The sequence below is a fragment of the Alosa alosa genome, chromosome 15 (assembly GCF_017589495.1).
Source record: "Alosa alosa isolate M-15738 ecotype Scorff River chromosome 15, AALO_Geno_1.1, whole genome shotgun sequence".
NCBI lineage: Eukaryota > Metazoa > Chordata > Actinopteri > Clupeiformes > Clupeidae > Alosa > Alosa alosa.
The window spans coordinates 2,856,144-2,876,311 of record NC_063203.1 but is presented as its reverse complement, the minus strand read 5'-3'; the positions used below and the strand labels follow the sequence as shown (position 1 = coordinate 2,876,311).

The following is a 20,168-nucleotide window of genomic DNA, read 5'->3' as shown; positions in this document are numbered from 1 at the left end:
TCAAATCTCAGCAGGTCACTGCAGAACTTTTGACTTACTGTTGCTTGGGGATACCAATTGAAAGAACATGGTCATAAAAAATAACCTAATTAAGTAAACAAGCTGTTTATTCTCAGAATTCACAGTGTCTCCTCTGAAAATTAGCAGTGCAAGTAATTAGAATGCAAGAAGTTTGTCCAGTAATGCAAACTATAGAGCTGGGTGATATGACCAAAATTTTACATCACAAAATAGATCATCTCATGTCCCATAAATGATACATATCACTATGTAGTAAGTGTTCCGCAAATGTAATGATACTGATAATTCAATAATAAATACATGCCATGCATATTATCTGTGATTATTACACGGCTCTTCACAAGACAAGACAATTGGCTTGAATGAGATTTCCTAAAGTCCTCCGCTGCGCGTCGGGGTCCGGTTCGCCCTGTCGGGACTTATTTTCCCAGTAATGACCGGCGTTCTATACATTATCCCTTACATATGTAAGTATTGTTTGATGATAACTCGTAGTAATGGATGAGCAGTTATTTCAAGTACCAGTTCTGTAAAATATGTCATTCTGATAAAAAGTTGCATCAGTGGATGAAAGTTTTGTTTGCCGTTGCATCATACTTCAAACTCGGCTGCTCCTCCCCCAGCCAGAGTCAGAGAGCCCATTCTTCCTCAGTCCTCACAGAGCCACCATGAACACTGAGCTGAAGTTGTGTTCTGAGTGGACTCTCATGCCATGGGCTTGTTGTGTGACACATGGGCAGTGGGTTACTGAGAAGGCACTGATTTGCCAACCAGTTACATCAACAGGAAGTGTACTGTTTAGGAAAAGACCATAGCTGGTATCAACAACTAACAAAATTGTGCTGTAGCCTAGGCAACTAGGCAAATGCATATGGAGTGTTTTATATGATGACCTGGTGCATTTGCACAAGTAAATCTGAAACATGTAACTGGAAAATGTACTTAATGTTCAGAATGTACAGCATGCACAGAATGATCTTTTGGGATGTATGTAGGCTGTGCATATCTTGCTCTACTTTTATCTGACCTACATTTGCTTTTTGTTGAATTGTGTTTTTTCTGTTTCAGTGATGTTACAGTGCATTAATCTCACCTTTTAACTGCAAGACAGCTGCAATCTCACGTATAGCCCAGTGGGTGTGTCCCAGGTAATCAAGAAATTTCATCATTTAAAACTTCCAAGCCAAGAGTAATTGTTTCATATAATGCGATGGAGAAGTGTCTTGGGACTAAAATTACTACTGACCCTGTTTATGTTAGCTTCATTAAGCAAAAGCATATTTGTTTTGGATGTACATAAAACATGATTCTTTGTCCTAATCTTTTTGTTTTTTCACATGAACAAATGTTGTCCTTGGTATTGTTAGTATACTTTAGTAAGATGATCGCAGATAATCACAAAAGAATCTCCACAGACATTAGCTTCCATTATCAATTAGAAATTGTCAATTAGAAAAGTCCTCCTCCTAAAGCAATCAGAGCTCAGTCCACAATAAGGATGTGTGAGGGCATGACTAACAGAACTCCACATGTTCCACATGCCTCCTCCAGAGCCCCCAGGTGCATGTTTTAGCACCCCACCCGACCCCAACCCCCCTCAAACACTCCCCGAAAGAGCAGCTGATGAAACACCCTCAAAATATTACCTGCAGCATGCATCCTCTGTTTTAAGGATATTTAAATGCATTTCAATACCCTCTATTCATATTCAGCTTTCTCTAACCCTTATGGCAGGCCTACACAGTTGAGGAATTTCAGTGTTTACCCACCGTGGAATGACAAACACACCCTGGGGCTTGCTCTCATGGGCCTGCTTGGGAACAGAGCTATAGGTGCGGGGGTTGTGAGTTTTGAGTTTGTTGAAATCCCAGTGCTCAGGGCATCTGTACTTACCAGATGGCTGCCTCCACTCTCCACTATAGTTTGCTACATGTGGTTTGAGATTGTGCTCTCACTGTGCTGCTTTCATTTATTTTTTGATTCACACAAGACAACTGTGGATATCAACGGTAGATTGAAAGATTGTAAGATGCAAAATGTAAAAAGGATTGAAGATACATCTTAAAATCCAAAAGTGCCTAAAGCAAAAAGTGCAGGTACCAAAGAACAGCCCTTGGCTCATGAATAGTTTATAGCTGTGGTTCCGACACCCCACCCAGAACAAGCCTGCAATCATGGGTGTTGGGGTGAGACGTGGCATAGTGTGGGGGTGGGGTGGGGGTGGAGCAGAGGAAGAGAGGAAACAGGCCTCTGAAGGCTATGCAGAGATGCTAGGAAAAGAACAACTAAAATCCAAACACTTGTAAGTCAACAGTACGATTTGATTAATACTTCTTCAAGTGTTGGTTATGATTTAGACTGTGTTCCACTCATTTAGTAAAATGTCAGTGGACAATCTACACTACCGGTCAAAAGTTTGGGGTCACTTAGACATTTCCAGATTACATTATGTGCTTACATAATTGCAAAAGGGTTCTCGCCTGTTGTAGAAAGAAATGGCTGATCTTTAATGCAATATCTACATTACCCATTATCAGCAACCATTCATCCAATGTTTCAAACGCACACTGTTTACTAATCTGATATCATTTTATAAGGCTAACTGAGAAAACATTGAAGCAATGTTTTCTCAGTTAAAATCGAACCCTTTTGCAATTATTTAAGCCCATAATAAACTGCTGCCCTGATTTAAAAAACAGTGGTAGTGTATGTCCCTTTATAAATCTCCCATTCCAGCTGTGAACAGCTGTGGACTAGCAGGGAGAACTCTTTTATATGATCATCTTTTCAAATGCTTGTGTCTGCATCTATTCATTCAAAGTATAAGAATTTCAACAGGCAAACTGTATTATTACCCTGAGCTCTAAAGCACTAGGCAGTCCAAATGGGCTTTAGGACCTTGCAGAGAAATTGAAGTGTCTGAGGTCACTTGATCTAGAGGGAGGTCTCTCCCAACTTCACAAGGAATGTTGGATGGTCTCATTTGCATATCCCTCTGCCCAACTTCTAGAAGTTTCCCCTTTGTCGCTATAAAGGTCTGCAGACTGGTCCACTGCTCTACATCTCCACGTTACTGATAAGCAGAGAGAAGCCGTGCGCCGCTGGAACACACCCTGTGTTTGTTTGCAAGGTAGGACAGCAGGAGACATTGCAAGTTTTTCTCTTTTCCTTCCTGTGGGCGAGTGTTTTGTACCTTAAGTGGAGTAAAAGAGCATTTTTCTGTTGTGTAAAGAGGGTATAGTCAATGCTTAGGGGAAACTGTCTTCTATGGCTTTCTTTGTAACAGATTTGTGCTTATGATTAACTTTTGTATGTGTGCCTTGCACTGTCATGCATGAACCACTTGCTCTAAATGATTAATTTTGGAAAAAGAATCTAGGGCATGTTTGTCCATTTCTCTTTTGAGCTATAATAATATGATTTCCACTGAGAAAGGGAATATGAATAATGCAGATACAGTCCAATATGTTGTTTTATGTGTTAAAGATGATTTCTAACGGGTGCACTGCTAGATTTGATCCCTACTCATGCATGTTTTTAACCTCACTGGGCACCTTTCATTTCTTACTCTCAGAAAGACTAATGAACCAGACAATCCAGGAGACAAAATGTTATATTTTGCAAATTCACATCATGCATTTTGATGTTTTATTATAGATGAGATAACTATAGATGAGGAAAGAGTTAGGGAGGGGCTTTCCATTTTTCCTTCTATGAGACCTCCTCATCGGGAACATGGATGGTGGTCCACTCTGGCACAGCTGATTGGCCAAAAGTTTGTGCTAGAACTTTTAACCAATAGGAACTGCCTACGTGTCTCTGTCTGAGTGCATGTGTCCATGTGGCATTTTGGGACATGGAATTATAGCCTCTTGGCCCTCTGCATGGGAAGAGGCATCTCACAGGGGGAAAAAAAAACTTTCAATGGATTTTAACTACTGCAATACTTTCTGTAGAGATTACCCATACACCTCTTGTCTTTCAGAATGAAAATCGCAAACGTTGACATCACTATGAAAACTTATCAAGGTATCTAAAGATGTTGCATAGCCAAGGAAAACTAAGCTATGCCAGTAAATGCTGCAGCATACTGTGTGATTATGATTATTATTGTCCACCGTGACTCACTGGTGATGTCCCAGTGCAGCAGTCACCCCTCACACCTTGTAACCTCAGGCCACGCTCTCTTCTGCTGATTTCGTCACATGTAGAACACTGTTTTTCTTTGGTGTTTGTCTGTGTCTTTAACCTAAGAAGTGTTGTGTTGTGTTTTTTTTTTTTTTTACTTAAGCTCCCACATAATTCAATTAGTAACCACCTTACACACTCCTGTCAATTACAACTCAGGGATACAGGAGAAAAAAGGCACGCCTGTATGAAATATGTGGGTCGTTAGGGCTCAAACTGATTAAGAGCTGAAGTAAAAGTAGCCTCTTGTCTACCCCAGCTCCTCTGTAGCCCACTGCAGGGGAGATGCTGCTGCTGATGTGGCAGCAATAGAATGTACTAGAGAGCCTCCCTCAGTCAGCCAGGCAGTCGCTCAGCCTGTATGGAGTTCATGTATAGACATGCTCACACTCCAGCTAGACACAGGCACAAATAAGCTATTACAACTGACTTTGGGCATAACTATTGGTTTCATGTTAGAAGATTGAATTAGATATGCCAGTGTTTCAGGGAGGCTTTTAGGCGTTTCTTTTTAAACTGGGTATTTTATTTTCCATTTGTATTTCATTCTACCCTCTAGACACTTGCAGCTGTTCACAAGCTCAGACAGAATGTGGCTGACAAATGCTGTAGCCTTTCTCCTCCTGGCTCTCGCCACCTCTGCTGAGGAGCCCAAGCTCAGCAGCCATGCCACCACACTGGCAGACAACAGCGCCAACCTGGCCTTCAACCTGTACCACAACATGGCCAAGGAGAAGAACCTGGAGAACATCCTCATCTCCCCTGTGGTGGTGGCCTCCTCTCTGGGCATGGTGGCCCTCGGAGGGAAGTCCAACACCGCCTCTCAGGTGAAGAGCGTGCTGAGCGCCGACCAGCTGAAGGACGAGCACCTCCACAGTGGCCTCTCTGAGCTCCTGTCTGAGGTGAGTGACCCTGCGAAGCGCAACGTCACCTGGAAGATCAGCAACAGGCTGTACGGCCCCAGCTCTGTCACGTTCGCCGACGACTATGTGAAGATGAGCAAGAAGCACTACAACCTCGACCACTCCAAAATCAACTTCCGCGACAAGCGCAGTGCTGTCAATGCCATCAACGAGTGGGCCTCCAAGTCCACTGGCGGCAAACTGCCCGAGGTCACAAAAGATGTGCAGAACACAGATGGAGCCATGCTCATCAATGCCATGTTCTTCAAGCGTGAGTAGCACAGCTTTCTATTCGTTCATCTGACTATGGTCATTCTCATGCATGGTTATTCTGAGTTGGAATTGAATGACAAAAACAATAAGGACGTGTTGTCTCACAACAGCTCATTGGAATGAGAAGTTCCATCACAAGATGGTCGACGACCGTGTCTTTTTGGTGACCCGCTCATATACCGTGTCTGTTCCCATGATGCACCGCACAGGTGAGGATCCTGCCCCCAACTTGATAAACCTTTGTGTTTCCAGGACATGACTGTGATGTGTACTTAATGCATGGCGTGTTCTGCTCCTCCACAGGCCTGTATGACTTCCACGAGGACACAGAGAACAGGCTGTTTGTGCTGAGCATGCCACTGGCCCATAAGAAGTCCACCATGGTCTTCATCATGCCCTACCACGTGGAGCCTCTGGATAGGATTGAGAAGCTGCTGACCCGCAAGCAGCTGGACACCTGGATGAGCAAGATGGAGGAGAAGGCAATTGCCATCTCTCTGCCCAAAGTCAACATAGAGGTCAGCCACAACCTTCAGGTGAGTACATGGTTCTCTCTTCCATTAAGATGTAGTTGTAGAGCAGAGTTAAAGGATTGGAGTTAGAGATGAGTGGTGTGAATTTTTGCATTTGTTCATATGGATTTCTTATAAACTTTTTTTAGAAACATCTTGGTGAACTGGGCTTGACCGAGGCTGTGGACAAGAGCAAAGCTGACCTGTCCAACATCTCTGGAAAGAAAGACCTCTACCTCTCCAATGTCTTCCATGCTTCCTCTCTGGAGTGGGACACAGAGGGCAACCCTTTCGACCCCAGCATCTTTGGGAATGAGAAGCTCAGGAATCCCAAGCTGTTCTATGCCGACCATCCCTTCATCTTCCTGGTGAAGGACAACAAGACCAACTCCATCCTCTTCATTGGTCGCCTGGTGAAGCCCAAGGGAGATAAATTGCGTGATGAATTATGATGAAATGTAAACACTGTTCTAGATATTTTTGTGGTTATGTGAGTGAAAACTTTTGAGTGTATTTTATCAGGTATGTCTTTACCTCAAGAGCTCATTCCAGTTAATGATTCTGTGGACAGTCAATCTTAGCCTTTTGATCTGTGAATGCATTGTGATCAAGTCTCCTGTGTGTGTGTAAATCAACCCTTGAATGAAAGGTTCATTGTTTTCACTATTTTCATCTAATGTTCAGCTCATATCCTTTGTCTGAGTCAAACCAATGACAGACAGTATGCTTATATTAAGTATGATCTCTTCTGCCCTCAGTGAGATTCCACAGCAGCAGCTTATTGTGTAGAGTCCTCTCTTGCCTGAATTCTCTGAATTTTGCTGAAGTTTTCTGAATTCTCCTTCTTTCAATAAGTTTGTGCCATCTATGTGTGCCTCCTTGCATTATCTTTAATGTTTAAAGACAAAGATTTTAGCACATTTGCAAACTAAGGTCCACACTCCAGTTTTTGACCTCCACTCCTTATCCAAACAAACACATTCCTGCATGTTCTCTGTTGTCTGGCTGCCTGCACTGATTATGTCCTGCTTCCTCTGCACTAGAAACAACATAAAGGTTAAATGTTCCACAGTCACAGGGGGCTGTTACTGAATACCATGAGAACACTATGATTGGAATGATGCAACTATGCAAGTTTGTATGACATTTTTACAATAAACATTTTTGAAAATAAAAATCTGGTCTGCTTTTCTGATGGTCAATTTCATTCAAGTAAAACATTTTTTAAAGATACTTTAATACAAACACCTACAAATAAAAGCATAATTGTGCAAATACATAATAATGAGAATAAAAGATAGATAGATATACAATTTTATTTTATTTTATTTTACCTTATTTTATTATTTTTTAGCTAATGCACTATGTACAGCACATTGGTCAGTGTGAGCTGTGGTTAAATGTGCTCTAAAATAAACTTTACTTACTTACTTACACAGTGGCAGCCTTCTAAGCTTCCCTGCTAGGCCCCCAAAGGAAAAAGATTCAGGTCATTCATTTCCAAACTACAGACTACAATAAAAAGATAAAACTTTGAAAGGTTATTGTGTCTACCAGTCTAAGGAATTTGAATCACCATTCCAATCTCCCACTTGTCAGAGGGGAAACATTCAGAGACCTATTGTGGGAGAAGAGTAGAGAGTTCTTCTACACCTTCAGGGGGCTAGAACTGCATTTTCCTCAGGACCTCCAGGGCTGAAGGTGCCATAACGTTTGGTTGTCAGAATAGACATGGAAGCTCAGCTGGCCTTGAAGAAACAGCGAGCAATCTCTTCAGACTGGGTGTGGAGGCTGCTTAAGAGAGAAGCTGGAGTGCAGGGCTCTCATGGTGGATCAGGAAAGTAGGCCTAAGAGTTTTCCAACCTTCAGTCACTAAGAGGGCTATTGGCTAGTTTTATCACAGCTGTGTTGATATTCAGACTGTGGATTTTTGATGAAGTTTTGACCAAAAATAAAAAAAAAAAACTAATTAGGTTTGGCACTGTTTAGGTAAGGACATGAAAAGAAAGATGTATGGCAACAAACACACTCACATGCACCAGAGGGTGAATAATAAACACAGGCCACCATAAATCTCTTTGATCCTGTTGCCAGGATTCTTGTTGCCATGGCCACCTCCTTTCAATTGAGGCTTCCTGGTAATCTTCTAATTGATAGTATTGTTAAGCCCCACAGATAGATTCACACCAGAAGGGATAAGGGTGGTTGTAGTGCCACCTGCTGGTCAAATAAAACTAGTAAATCAGAGAGTAATGTTTATTATATAGGCCTACTTCGACATCTGTACATATTACTTAATAAATAAATACAGGCCGAATATGTTACCCTTAACATTTTTAACATGTCTTTATGATTAATCTTTAAAAAAAAAAAAGCTGCAAATAATAACTATGGCCTTGTCTGAACACAACAGCAATAACGACCAAACCAACCTTCTTTTTTCATATGAACAGATAAGAAACTGTGAGCAAAATTAATTGTTTTTATTTAATGTCATTTGTCTCCTACGGATCAATGTCAGAATAGAAAGACTACAATACTGCCTACAATTACAATTTCATGAGAGCACTCTTAAGTAAATATCTACTACATATTTCCATTACATTCACTCTCTTTTTTATCTTAAAAATAAATACAATAAATATACAGTGGACCACGGTGAGGTGCCTTCAAGTGCAGCAGAGAATAACATCTCTTAAATATGGGCATGGCCCTAAGAAATCTCTGGGTTTCATTAGTTATCAGTCAAATATTACTCTCCTGACCTGACTTAACAGAACATGAGAGCAAGTCTTATCTATGAGTAACTAATGTAAGGCAATTATACTTTTTGTTGACCCTAGACTGTGTATCAATCAAACATATGCATATAAAATTATATCAATGCTGCCGATGTCAAATAATAACATAACAATTCAGTCGCATGCATAACATTTACTGGCACTACACGGATGTGTATTTTTGTATACTTTATGTTTAATTAAGCAATGCTATCTTCATTAGGTTTGGGACTGCCTGCCCTAGACTCCCTGACAGTTGCACTAAAAGCACATCCCATTAATGCATGGCACAGCCCTCAGAATAGCAGACAGGAAATGCTTGTTAAACCTAACCAGATATCAATGACTCCTCAAAGAATTTACTGTAACATATAGAATTAAAAAGCAGTTTAGACAATAGTTTTCCTTTCCGTTCCCTTATGATGGTCAACTTAATAGTAAAGGATCAATAGTGGAACAAGAAGAAATACACCTCCAAATATGAAACCCAAAATAATGAGGTTTCCGTACACTCCAGTGTTGGGCTATCATATGCTGAGCCACGTGGTGGCCAAAAGTAGCAGCTTGCACTGTTTATTAAGGAGGCCGTCAGTGCACTCGCTTCCCCCAGTGACCTGCAAGACAACTTTCATTTCATTAGAGCAGTGCCTTTCAGCTGCGCTGGACAGAGGGAGATTAGTTAGACCTGTGGCCAATCCTATTAGAGTGGTCCGTGTAAGCCAGAGTGATCAGGCAGGGTTTATGCGCGCTGTTCTCAGGGCTGGTGGCCATACAGGTTCCTGCCGTCTCTCTGCTTCTACATCCAGTGGGCCGGTACTTTGTGTTGTTCTTTCAGCTTCTGCTCTTATTCCCTCTTGTCTTGAGCTCGTAAAATAATTTCTGTCCTGTCCTATCCTCAGACCTTGGGCTTGTCCACTTGTCTGTTGGCCTTGCGGAATAAGTTCTTGATCTCTTCTGTCACCATGTCTTGCCAGTTGTCTCTGTAGGACACCAAGTTAGAAATGTTTTTACACAGATATAGATTCACAGTTTCACACATTTCCTTAGCTATGCTCTATGGAAAATGGATTTCAAACTCAAGTTGGATGTGAAACATGGTGTTGTGTAAAAAAGACCATTATTATACAATGCAAGATTTAAAAAGCAGCAAAAACATAGAAAACAATCAAATACAAAAAGCACAAATAATACCACATTAAAAGCCGCATAAATACCACATAAATATTTTGCCGCATACGTCACATAACTGCTATCACCAGCTAACACATCACAACATTGCATGCAAGGCACTACCTCCTTGCTTTTGATTTTGAGACTCTGCTAGTCTTTTTTCTGCTTTCCTTTTCTTGTATGCAGCAATGTCCTCAGGGTTCAGACCATGATTATTTTCCCTGAGATGGAAATGGTGAAGTTGCACATGGTGCATGCAAACAGAGTTACATGACACACCGACACACAGGTTTCATTAGAACGCACAAGGTGGATCATTTTCAGTTGAAACACTTTAAATGGCTGTAGACATTATTTTTCACTCAACACTTTGAATGAATGGAAGAATACTGTTACAGCCCTGTGTTAACATGGGCATTTTGGACACTACGAGTCTGTGTGCATTCTCTTACCCTGGTTTGATCTCGGGTGGCTTTGGCAGAGGCTTTGTAAAGCTAGACTGGCCCACAAGCCAGTATGTCTCCTCAATACCTTTACCCTGCAGTGGAGTAAAAACACTTGGTTATCTTTGGCAGGGTCGATCCTAGTCAGAGAAGTCATGCAGAGCACAGCGAGAGCATCTATGTACCTTCAGTTCAGTCTTCCCCCTGACTTCAATCTTATAGCCCTCATTCAAGGAGCGCAGGATCTTCACAGTGCTCTGGTTCACATGAATTCTATAAGCTGAAGAGAGACAGCATAAAGCACCTCAGCTTTTGGAAGTACAACAGATGTCCAGCAGATACAACAGGTAGATCATAGAAATGGACAACACAACAAAGCCAAATGTGCTTACGCAGTCCTGTGGATTCCATTCGGGAGGCAGTGTTGACCGTGTCTCCAAAGAGACAGTATCGAGGCATGGTCAGACCCACCACCCCAGCAACACAAGGGCCTGCACACAGAGCACACATGAGGGCACAGCGTCACATCCCCCCCATGTGCTACTGAATTTAACATCAAATGCATTCAGTGGACAAATCAACAAAATAGACAAATGCAGCAAACAAAACTGGTCTTAATCTAAAATCGCTAATCCATACTAAATCACCTGGAACTGAACTGATTGCAAGTAATGTGCATTAACGGCTGCACTGCCCACCTGAGTGGATGCCAATGCGTATCCTGACAGGCACCTCTGGCATGTGTCTCATCTTAAAGGTGCCCACTGCGCTTAGGATGTTCAGGGACATGTTGGCGACCTCTTCTGCATGCTTGTTGCCATTTCGCTTGGGAAGACCTGATGCTACCATGTAGGCATCACCAATGGTTTCCACCTACAGGAACAAAAAACACATGTGACTTTGTATCTTTAGCGGCAGGGAGGTATACAGAGCCCCTCTGTTTCTCTTTGTCATTTGCTATTTCTTTCTGCTTGTCTGTGATTTCAGGTCTTCTCTATTGTAACCTCTATTGTAACATAGTCTATGTTAATAGCTCAGATCGTCTACCGCACCCAACTGAACACAATATGGAAGTGTATCAGAATGAAGCAATCTACCTCCATCTGCCTGCCTCAGCTCCTTGCAGACTAACCTTGTACACATCATGGTTGCTCAGCACAGCATCAAAGAGTGAGTAGAGGTCATTTAATAGGTCCACCACTTCAATGGGATCACTGAGAGAGGAGATGGTGGTGAAGCCCACAATGTCACTGAAGTAGATGGTCACCTGGTCAAAGTACTCTGGCTCCACAGTTGCACCTGTCTTTAGTGCCTCTGCCACGGAACTAAAGAAGGGAAATATCATCTTGGTTTCATGCTTTCAAGACATACAGTATAATTATAAAGACATGCTTTTGCATGTGCAGCCTTGAGTAGACCAAGCAGTTTCATCGTTTACAGCAAGTTTACCGCTTCATCATTCAAGATAAAGACAATGGAAAGCAAAAAATAACGGAGTTGAAAGAATTACCAAAAGGCCACATGGGAAAGGCGAGTTGCCATTTTCAAAAGGCTGAATATGTCCAGAGACATACAGTATAACCATATTAAAAACTATTTTTTATGTGTCAATTCACAATGTGAAACTGGCTGTGTGTAATCCTTGACTGCTCCAAAAAGTGATTACAGAGCAGACCTAATCCATGGGTTAGCTCAGGCCTCAGGTGAGGTAAGCAATGACTCACGGTGGCAGCATCTCGGAGAGGAGCTTCTCTGTCCTCTGTTTCTCCACCTCCAGCTCCTCCGTTCTCTCCCGGATCAGCTCCTCCAGGTTGGAAGAGTACTGCTCCAGCATGCGCAGCATGGAGTCAATGATGTTGGTCTTCTTGCCCTTGTTGATGAGCTTGAACTGAACACAAATGATAGCGGGTTGTTTAAGTTCAGACAGTTGAGCAGTACAATTCTTTGATTCATTGTGCTCTGATTCATAAGGGCTCATAAGGTTCACTGTGTAAGCCTACTGGTGTACGTTCAAATCTGTGTAGAAGATGAAAAAAGAAAATATCCGCTATTTTTGTGATCGCAAATCCCAAACAGAACTTTCAATACTCTGCGAGGTGAGGTGGACTGCTTACCTGGTCAAAGATCTCATCAAAGGTGGGTCGGCGCTCGGGGTGCTCGCTCCAGCACTGCTTCATGAGCTGGATGCACTCCAGTGGAGCCTGGTCGGGGGCCACCGTGGGCCTGCACATGGGGGGAGGCTTCCGCACCTTACGGATGATCTCTGGGGGCACAAGAAAAGGCCCATGGCTGCTTGCAGTGATATATTGCATTGACAAATAATGCATGTGAGACCGCAGGTTTAGACACAGAAGTCATGGAGAGTTCATATCTACATCACTTGTACACATCTATAAAATGTGACAGCGCCAGTACTTATGTCAACCCCACAGAGTTTCATCAGTCCATGCTGACACAGCCATGGCAACACATCACGTTTTCATCATCATGTCTTGTATGAGATCTCAATCTGTGACAAATCTATCATACCCACCTCTTGACTGTGCTGAAACTGAATAAGACTCATGGTCACACCTGCACACACTAATGTCGCAATGACCTACCTTCTGCAGACAATCCCAGCATGCAATACGGAGCTCCTCGTACCACCACCTCTTGAAGGATGATGGCGAAACTGTAAACATCCCCTTTGCAAGTCCCTTTTCGTGAATGTTCTAAATCTCTGAGGAGTTCAGGGGCTGTCCAAAACAATTCTGTGGAAAGGACAATTATGTGAATATCAAATCAATTCACCTCACTAATTTTTAGTTTGTGTGTGTGTGTGTGTGTGTGTGTGTGTGTGTGTGTGTGTGTGTGTGTGTGTGTGTGTGTGTGTGTGTGTTCGTGTGTGTGTGTGTGTGTGTGTGTGCATGCATGTGCATGTAAATATATCTGTGAATTTTACCTGCTGCTGGAGGGATCTCTTTGGGGGCTTTCTGGTTGTCTAGAAGCTCATTGTAACCATAGTCTGTTATCTTTAGGACAAAGCGGCCATCAACCACACAGTTTTTAGACTTTAGCCTCCCATGTGGAAAGTCTCTGTGATGAAGGTATTTAATGCCCTAAGAGAATACAAGCATGTCATGGATTTATATCTCTGTGTACTGAACATATCCTATGGGCCTATGGGTCTTACTTTGAGGATGCTACATTCACTCCACCAGAGCCGGACAGTAATGGAGTACATTTACTTGAGTACAGTACTTGACTACAATTCTGAGGAATCTGTACTTTACTCGAGTATAATTTTTGGGGTAGTACTCATGACTTCACTCAAGTACATTTGAGAGGCCAATATTGTACTCTTTACTCCACTACATTTCTATCCATAACCGTAGAGTACCTGTTACTTCTTCTAAAGAATAAAGGAAAAAACTAAAAATCTCGGAAACCCTTAATTTGTTGTTTCCCTCATAAACGTGATTGGATTGTGCAGGCACCACTGATTGGGACAGTCTATCAGCAATCACCTTCAGCTTTCCGCCAAAGTCAACTCCATGGTCAGATTTAGATTAGAGACGAAACCATGGACTAAACAATGGATGTTTATGATAGTTTTTCGCTTCAAGTGTTTCAATTACAAAATAGTATTTTGTATTTGAAATACGTATTTTAAATACATGTATTAGAAATACTGCCCATCCCTGGCAACATGGTAAAAAAATGAAAATGACTTTACTTTCAATTCCTTTTACATTCTCCATGGTATTAACATTAACATTTTTCATAACTCCATGTAGGACGTTTCTGTACATAAATGTAAGCACTGTGGCAGTAGTAATGCAATATTTAGAAAATGTAGGCTACTCTTGTACTCTTGATACTCAAGCACTTTTAAAAACAAGTACCTGTACTTCAGTACTTTTACTTAAGTAGACATCTGACTGTTGTACTTTTACTTGTACTTGAGTTAAATATAGCAAAGGGTATCTGTACTTTTACTCAAGTAATGAAGCTGTGTACTCGGTCTGTACTCTGCCTCTGCACTCCACCTCACCTTTATGAGATCTAGCAACAGTGAAGACTTGAACATCCAGTCCAGCTTGACATCATCATTCCTTAAAAGGTCATGTAGGCTTCCACGAGAGCAGTGCTCTGTCACAATGGCAAACATGTCACAGTCTATGAAGAAGCCCAGGAATGGGTTGACATTCTCATTTCTTAGGTCCTTCATCTAGAAAACAAAACACATAGTAGTCAAGAACTTGGTGAGGTGTTTTCTCAGCAAGAGGCAGATTAGAACAGCTTGTATGCTAGAGTTGGTATTGAAGAATTTACTTTTGTGAAGATCTTGGTTGAACTCTGTTTCACTTCTTTAAAATGCCCATCTTTAAACTTCTTCATCCACACCCAGTCACCCTATGATTGAGAGAGATGTGTTGAGATAATGAATCTTTCAACAGCCAACAGGAGTGATGCCAAAACATACTACGTCAATGGAATGTTCTACATACCTCATAGACGGCTACGTTTGATGTCTCATGTGTAACTGTTCCCACGCTATTTTCAGACTGAAATGGGTCAGCTGACTTTGTACTCTTGTCATCAATAACACTCTTTGAGTCAGTGAGATCTTCTAAAGTGATTTTCTGCAGGGGCAAGAGTTGTCATTCAAGACCAAGTTGGCCAAGACCAAGGCGCCATTCACAGAGACAAGAATAATAACACAATGTAGTTCTAATCTTAAAATAGTGATAAGTAATAAAAAATCTCTCTCAAACTCATTTTGATGCTATACTGACATACAGTACAGAGAATGGAGTCTCTGACAGTGCAGCTGGTATTGCACTATGTAACATTGCAGTTGTAGGTAGGAGCATGACCCTTGACCTTTGACTCATTACCCTATCTAGTATGGTGAAAATTGACTAAATTGACTCCTACATAGTATTACTTTAAAGGTCAATGGGAAAGACCTGCCTGCTTGCTTAGCTGAGGGTCGATGAACGTTAGGTCCTCCAGGGTTAACAAGATCCTGTTGGGCCCTTTCACCAGCTGGATCTGCTGTATCCTCCACCTGCAAATAACAGACAGTTTTTTCACTTGCTTAAATTCATCTTTTAAACGATAGAAAAACGATAGAGCTAAACGATAGAAATAGCAAAAATGGTAAACAAATAACCTTATGACAAGTGTTATGCCGAGGGCTCCCAGTGCCAGTACCAAAATGACAACAAGCACAATGATAACATAGATGATCTCCACACCTATAGGACAAGAGACACGCATTTAGCAACATTTGTATTCATGCATGCATGTAAAATTGTTTTCATGATTGTTTATTTGTTGATAATATGATTGCTGATGTCTTCATTTGTCTACTGTGTTTACACGTGTTATCCTTTACCTCCAGTGCAGACTGCCTCTGGGTCAAACCAGCAGCTCGAGTCCGATGAGGGAGGAGATCCTCCAGGGAAGTGGATGGACTTTCCAGCAAAGCGCAGCGTGCCTGTGCTGAGCTCCACCAGGTAGCACCTGTACAACTTACTCCCCCAGCCATCAGTGTCTAAAATCACATAGTTGGTCTGGCTCTCTCCTTGGCTGTCTATTCGTATGTTCTGGTTGAAGCCTTGGAAAGTCATGTTGCGTGTGAAGTACGCCAGGTTGGAGCCACTGAGCCACTGGCCCGCCCTCCTGGAGTTGTGTATGGCTTTGGCAATAAGGTACAGACCATTGTAGATCGTTCCAAATAGAGGTGATACCTGCAACACAGTGCAATCGTTGAGTGTGTATGGAGGTAAGAAATGAAAGTGCTCCTCACAATATGTGTGACTGTGATGGAAATATGCTTATAGTAGGGCAGCGATTATAAGCAGGATGGAGTATGGCATTACATAGTGCTTGTATTAGTACTGCAATGTGGTTGTATGGTTGCCCTTCAAATGCTTATCATTTATTTGCAATGAACTTGTATTTCACCTGCTCTGGCTCATGGGAGATAGTGAGCTCGCCAGATCTCTTCGCCATGTTGAACGCCTCACTGAAGGACATCAGGTCTGAGGCGACAGTTATGGTCAGCACAGCATCGTAGGCCTGTTGAAGCCTGGTGTCATTTTGCAAAGTGACGTAGGAGATGTTGGTATAGGGCAGGCTGTAGAGGAGGGCGTCATAAGGCACAAAGACATACTTCCCGCGGGTAAAGCCCATGTCATGGGCCTTCAGCAGGAAAGCTCTCTGCTTCGCCCCACCCAGCAGGACCGAATGCATGCACATTATGATGACTGCAGAATTAACAAGGCAAACAGTGATTAGGGCAGTGAGTCATTAATCAGTGCAGAGGGTGAGTAATCAGCGCACAGGCAAAATTTGCATAGATTGTAGAGTTTACTCTGCACAGGTAGTGATAGTAAAGGCCAGGTTAGGGCCACGGTTAGCACAGATCAGTACAGATAGACAGGAAAGCAAGGAGGCTCTAAGATAACGGCAAGTTCCACTTACTGCCTGTAAGCATGTAAGGTGAGGGGTGTGTGACTGTAAACTATGTCAGAGTAATGTCTGCAAATATGTGACTTTAAACTGTATTTACTGTGCTTTTATTGGGATGTCTGGTAATGTCTATTTTGTGCAGCAGTTCCCTTAATCCCAATCCTTAAAACCAATCCAGGCAATAAAGACACCTTAACCTTCCTTCACTTTAGTGTTGTGTTGTTTGCTTCAATGACCAGCACAGTCAGTAGCTCCGTGGGCAGAAAGGCAGAATGCTATCTATGGTGTTATTGTGATGATATAATCAGCCCAATCATATTAGAATAAATCTGGTCAACTTTCACTGGTTGACTGCCAACATCTGTTACTCTGCTCAAGGCATGCAAGCAGATTATCAAGTAATTCAACCTAATGGAAGGGTTAAGGTTGCTCTAACAGTGTCTTTCAATCCAACTTTCCATCCACCTCAGATCTTGTGTAATATTGTTCACCTCTGGCTTTCTAGTACAAAATAATATAGCAGAATGGATTGGTTTGGTTACATCTTGCATATCAACTTTGGTGTGTACACGTGTAATAGGAAGTTGGCTAGGACACACTATATTTAATGTACTGGATAACTAATTCTCTGCTCTGCAAAGATGTTTTCACGAGAGAATTGGTAGGCCAGCAAATAGACAATCAAAGCACTTACCTTTTATTTCCCCTGCCTTCTGAATATCCCGTAGAGTGTTTTCCAGCTCGGTTTCATTGCTCCCCACGGACGCCACTATGCCAACGGGGAGCCCCTGACTCCTCAGAGAATTAGCCACCTTACCAGCCGTGTCTATCCATATATCCTCATCGGAGGACACTATGCCAATATTGGCCCACCTGAAATACTTTAGCACTGTAAAAAGCACTCGCGTTGGAGACGGTAAAGTCCTTGCAAATGTTGGATACCCTTGGATCCTGTCCAATTCATAATTAATGCAAGCCCAGGAGAAAATGGCCTTGTTCCAGTTCTTAGCCAAAAGTGAAGCAGCGTTGCAGTAACCAGGATTGGCAGGTCCCACGAAAGCGTCGACGAGTTGCTCGTAGTTCACAAATGTTGTCAGTGCTTTTGACGTTTCGCAGGGCTCTTGAAGAACCATAAAATCCATTTTACATCCCAGATCCAAGCTAAAATCGTCATTTATCCTGCCCACGGCCAATTTGGCTGCAACCGCGGGCAGCGATTTGGAGTGTACTGGGTCACAATTCCAAGGCCCAAGAACTCCCACTTTGAAAATTAAACACTGGACACAACATGGAAACGTCAGAAATCCTAGCAGTATCCATAGTGAGAAGTTGTAAAATGGTATTGTCCCAAGGCTGTATTTACTTCTCAAAATTGGACAACAGGGATGGCTTGACAGCTCCCATAATACATTCCCGAAATGGAGTGGTAACTGGTGCATTGTTTCTTTTGGGTATCCGTACTGGTAAACCTTGCTGTTACATACAAGTCTTGGAAGTCTGTGAAATTAATTTGTTTGATAATTAGGTCTACTTTGTTGACCACAGACACTGATTGCATAATTAGTTATTGCCATTGAATTAGGGAACATTGATTTTGACACTGACAAGTAATTTCATGCCTTAAGGTAAATCAAATATTATACTGAATGACACAAATAATATTTGGGCCTTCAAATAAATTAAGCATATTGTTACTTACCGTGGTATTCATTGCTCACCCTTACTCTGACATCCAAATCGGTAATGTGAATCTCACTATATTTCACTTGAACATGTTTTCTTCAAACTTTGCCTCTTGTACCACTTTAAACATCCCAGATGACAGAAGTTAAAATTTAAGTGTAAACCGAGATTAGGTAAAACGTCGTTGCTCTGCTTGAAGATGGCACACCATAACTGATCATCGTCCTTGCGCTTCCAATTGGATGACAGTGCGCACGGGTTCCTTTGCGTCAACAACAATAAGATACAACTTCAGCACCCTGGAGAGTTACAAGTGGCTTCCATTATCAGTACTTGTGTCGCCTGTTCACACGCCGTCCAGACTATGTTGATGGTGACAACTAAATGTATAATTTATCTAAAGTCTACCTGTTTGCAGACACAACCTGTTTATTACCTTGATTCCACTGTACCGTCGCACATCACCGCATCAGGTGGAATACCAATATAAAATACACATTTTAGATAAATGTAACAATCATCTATGTTATCATTCTGGTAAAACATTGAGTAGAAAGTCTATTAACAGTTCAATGTCCCTTATGTCCATACAAAGCCCTCTCAAAGTGACCTGTAGGTGAAACGCAATTGCAACGCTGGGATCTAATCCATATTTGGTAAGGTGCGATGTAAGAGGATTGTGGTCATGCGTCCATACTTCTAAGGCAATGTATGCCTTCATACACCATGTTCACGGAGACATCTTTTTTGTCAAGACGTTGGAATAGCCTACTCATCTGCCATGCATGATTTATGTAGCTGGAATCAAGAGAAGATCCAACATCTTCCTATTATCAAACCTAACTCAGTGACAGTTCAACTTTGGGGTAGCAGGTTAAAATAATGCTATAGGCTAAAACATAGTTGTTATACTTGTGTAGACTATGATAAGCCATGGTTATGCCCTATGTTATTAAACTAAGCTTTGTCATGGAGATAGCTTTGTCCCTAAATAAGAACTACACGCAGTAATTGGACAAATGTGTTGGCGTGACGATGACAGGCACCACAGTTCAATTGAATCTGCAAACAGGTGTGGTGGGAATAATTAAAGATAACGAGGGGGTTCTCCCTTGGAGTATATTCCCGGAGCCCGTGTGCGTTAGATAAACATTTTGTTTTGCATGCTACAAGGGATTCCCATTACTTATCCGATCAAATTAAATGACACTACAAAGGCAAACTGTATCGCGACAGAATAGTGTAAAATTGTCAGATAATCTATGCGGTCGCATTGTAAGATTCTTGGGGCCCATAATAAATCAGATACAAAGAATGATAGGATATAACAGTTACAGTCATATTGGCCAGTTGTAGGATATACCATATTTCCTTTACATGTATTTATCCATTTGACTCGTAGACTGGCAGCAAAATGTCGATACGTGCTGATATTCCGCTATGAAATCATTATAATTAGTAACATTACAGTCTAAAGGTTTTTTTACTCCATATTTTTCTTCCTTTAATGTATTCTACTGCATGCTTGTACATCCGCGATGACCCATATCCCATAAGCCTATGAGCCTCTTAAATGTTACACCTTGACACCCCTGTCCTGTGCCCAGAATAGTGGATGAAAAATGCAGGCTCAGCATAGATAGATATACCTGGGGACATCACAAGGGACTGTGAGGGACTGAAGCCTCGAAACCATATCCAAAAAAGAAGAGACCATAAAGTGAGCTACTT

At 41.9% G+C, this 20,168-nt stretch overlaps 2 protein-coding genes across 4 annotated transcripts; one reads left to right on the top strand and one right to left on the bottom strand.

Annotated features, from left to right (window-relative positions):
- The first annotated feature begins 1,096 nt into the window (after nucleotides 1–1,096).
- Nucleotides 1,097–7,073, top strand: serpinh1b (serpin peptidase inhibitor, clade H (heat shock protein 47), member 1b). Of its 2 annotated transcripts, XM_048264227.1 has the most exons (7): nucleotides 1,097–1,169; nucleotides 3,057–3,151; nucleotides 4,007–4,050; nucleotides 4,769–5,382; nucleotides 5,495–5,593; nucleotides 5,688–5,920; nucleotides 6,046–7,073. In XM_048264227.1, the coding sequence occupies exons 4-7, from the start codon at nucleotides 4,800–4,802 to the stop codon at nucleotides 6,346–6,348; spliced, it is 1,218 nt and encodes a 405-aa protein (XP_048120184.1). In that variant the 5' UTR covers nucleotides 1,097–1,169; nucleotides 3,057–3,151; nucleotides 4,007–4,050; nucleotides 4,769–4,799; the 3' UTR covers nucleotides 6,349–7,073. The 2 variants fall into 2 exon arrangements, with proteins under 2 accessions (XP_048120184.1, XP_048120185.1); XM_048264228.1 differs by lacking the exon at nucleotides 4,007–4,050.
- Nucleotides 7,074–9,427: 2,354 nt separating this feature from the next.
- gucy2f (guanylate cyclase 2F, retinal) lies at nucleotides 9,428–19,018 on the bottom strand. 2 transcript variants are annotated; one of them, XM_048264177.1, is made up of 19 exons: nucleotides 18,454–19,018; nucleotides 17,449–18,251; nucleotides 16,248–16,549; nucleotides 15,676–16,030; nucleotides 15,451–15,535; nucleotides 15,249–15,345; nucleotides 14,783–14,917; nucleotides 14,607–14,687; nucleotides 14,326–14,502; nucleotides 13,234–13,390; nucleotides 12,893–13,042; nucleotides 12,404–12,552; nucleotides 12,014–12,177; nucleotides 11,422–11,614; nucleotides 10,988–11,162; nucleotides 10,682–10,780; nucleotides 10,475–10,569; nucleotides 10,299–10,384; nucleotides 9,428–9,656 (listed from the first exon to the last, which is right to left on the bottom strand). In XM_048264177.1, the coding sequence occupies exons 2-19, from the start codon at nucleotides 18,191–18,193 to the stop codon at nucleotides 9,572–9,574; spliced, it is 3,330 nt and encodes a 1,109-aa protein (XP_048120134.1). In that variant the 5' UTR covers nucleotides 18,194–18,251; nucleotides 18,454–19,018; the 3' UTR covers nucleotides 9,428–9,571. The 2 variants fall into 2 exon arrangements, with proteins under 2 accessions (XP_048120134.1, XP_048120132.1); XM_048264175.1 differs by lacking the exon at nucleotides 9,428–9,656 and adding an exon at nucleotides 9,670–10,067.
- Between the last annotated feature and the right edge of the window lie 1,150 nt (nucleotides 19,019–20,168).

Bases quoted from the DNA above. Each gene is read 5' to 3' on its own strand.
- serpinh1b (XM_048264228.1), top strand. From the start codon at position 4,800: ATGTGGCTGACAAATGCTGTAGCCTTTCTCCTCCTGGCTCTCGCCACC. The intron at 5,383-5,494 runs GTGAGTAGCACA...GTCTCACAACAG, and splicing joins CAATGCCATGTTCTTCAAGC to CTCATTGGAATGAGAAGTTC. The intron at 5,921-6,045 runs GTGAGTACATGG...AACTTTTTTTAG, and splicing joins AGGTCAGCCACAACCTTCAG to AAACATCTTGGTGAACTGGG.
- gucy2f (XM_048264175.1), bottom strand. From the start codon at position 18,193: ATGCACCAGTTACCACTCCATTTCGGGAATGTATTATGGGAGCTGTCA. The intron at 16,031-16,247 runs GTGAAATACAAG...ACTGTGTTGCAG, and splicing joins TCTCCCATGAGCCAGAGCAG to GTATCACCTCTATTTGGAAC. The intron at 10,570-10,681 runs GTAAGCACATTT...GTCTCTCTTCAG, and splicing joins AATGGAATCCACAGGACTGC to CTTATAGAATTCATGTGAAC.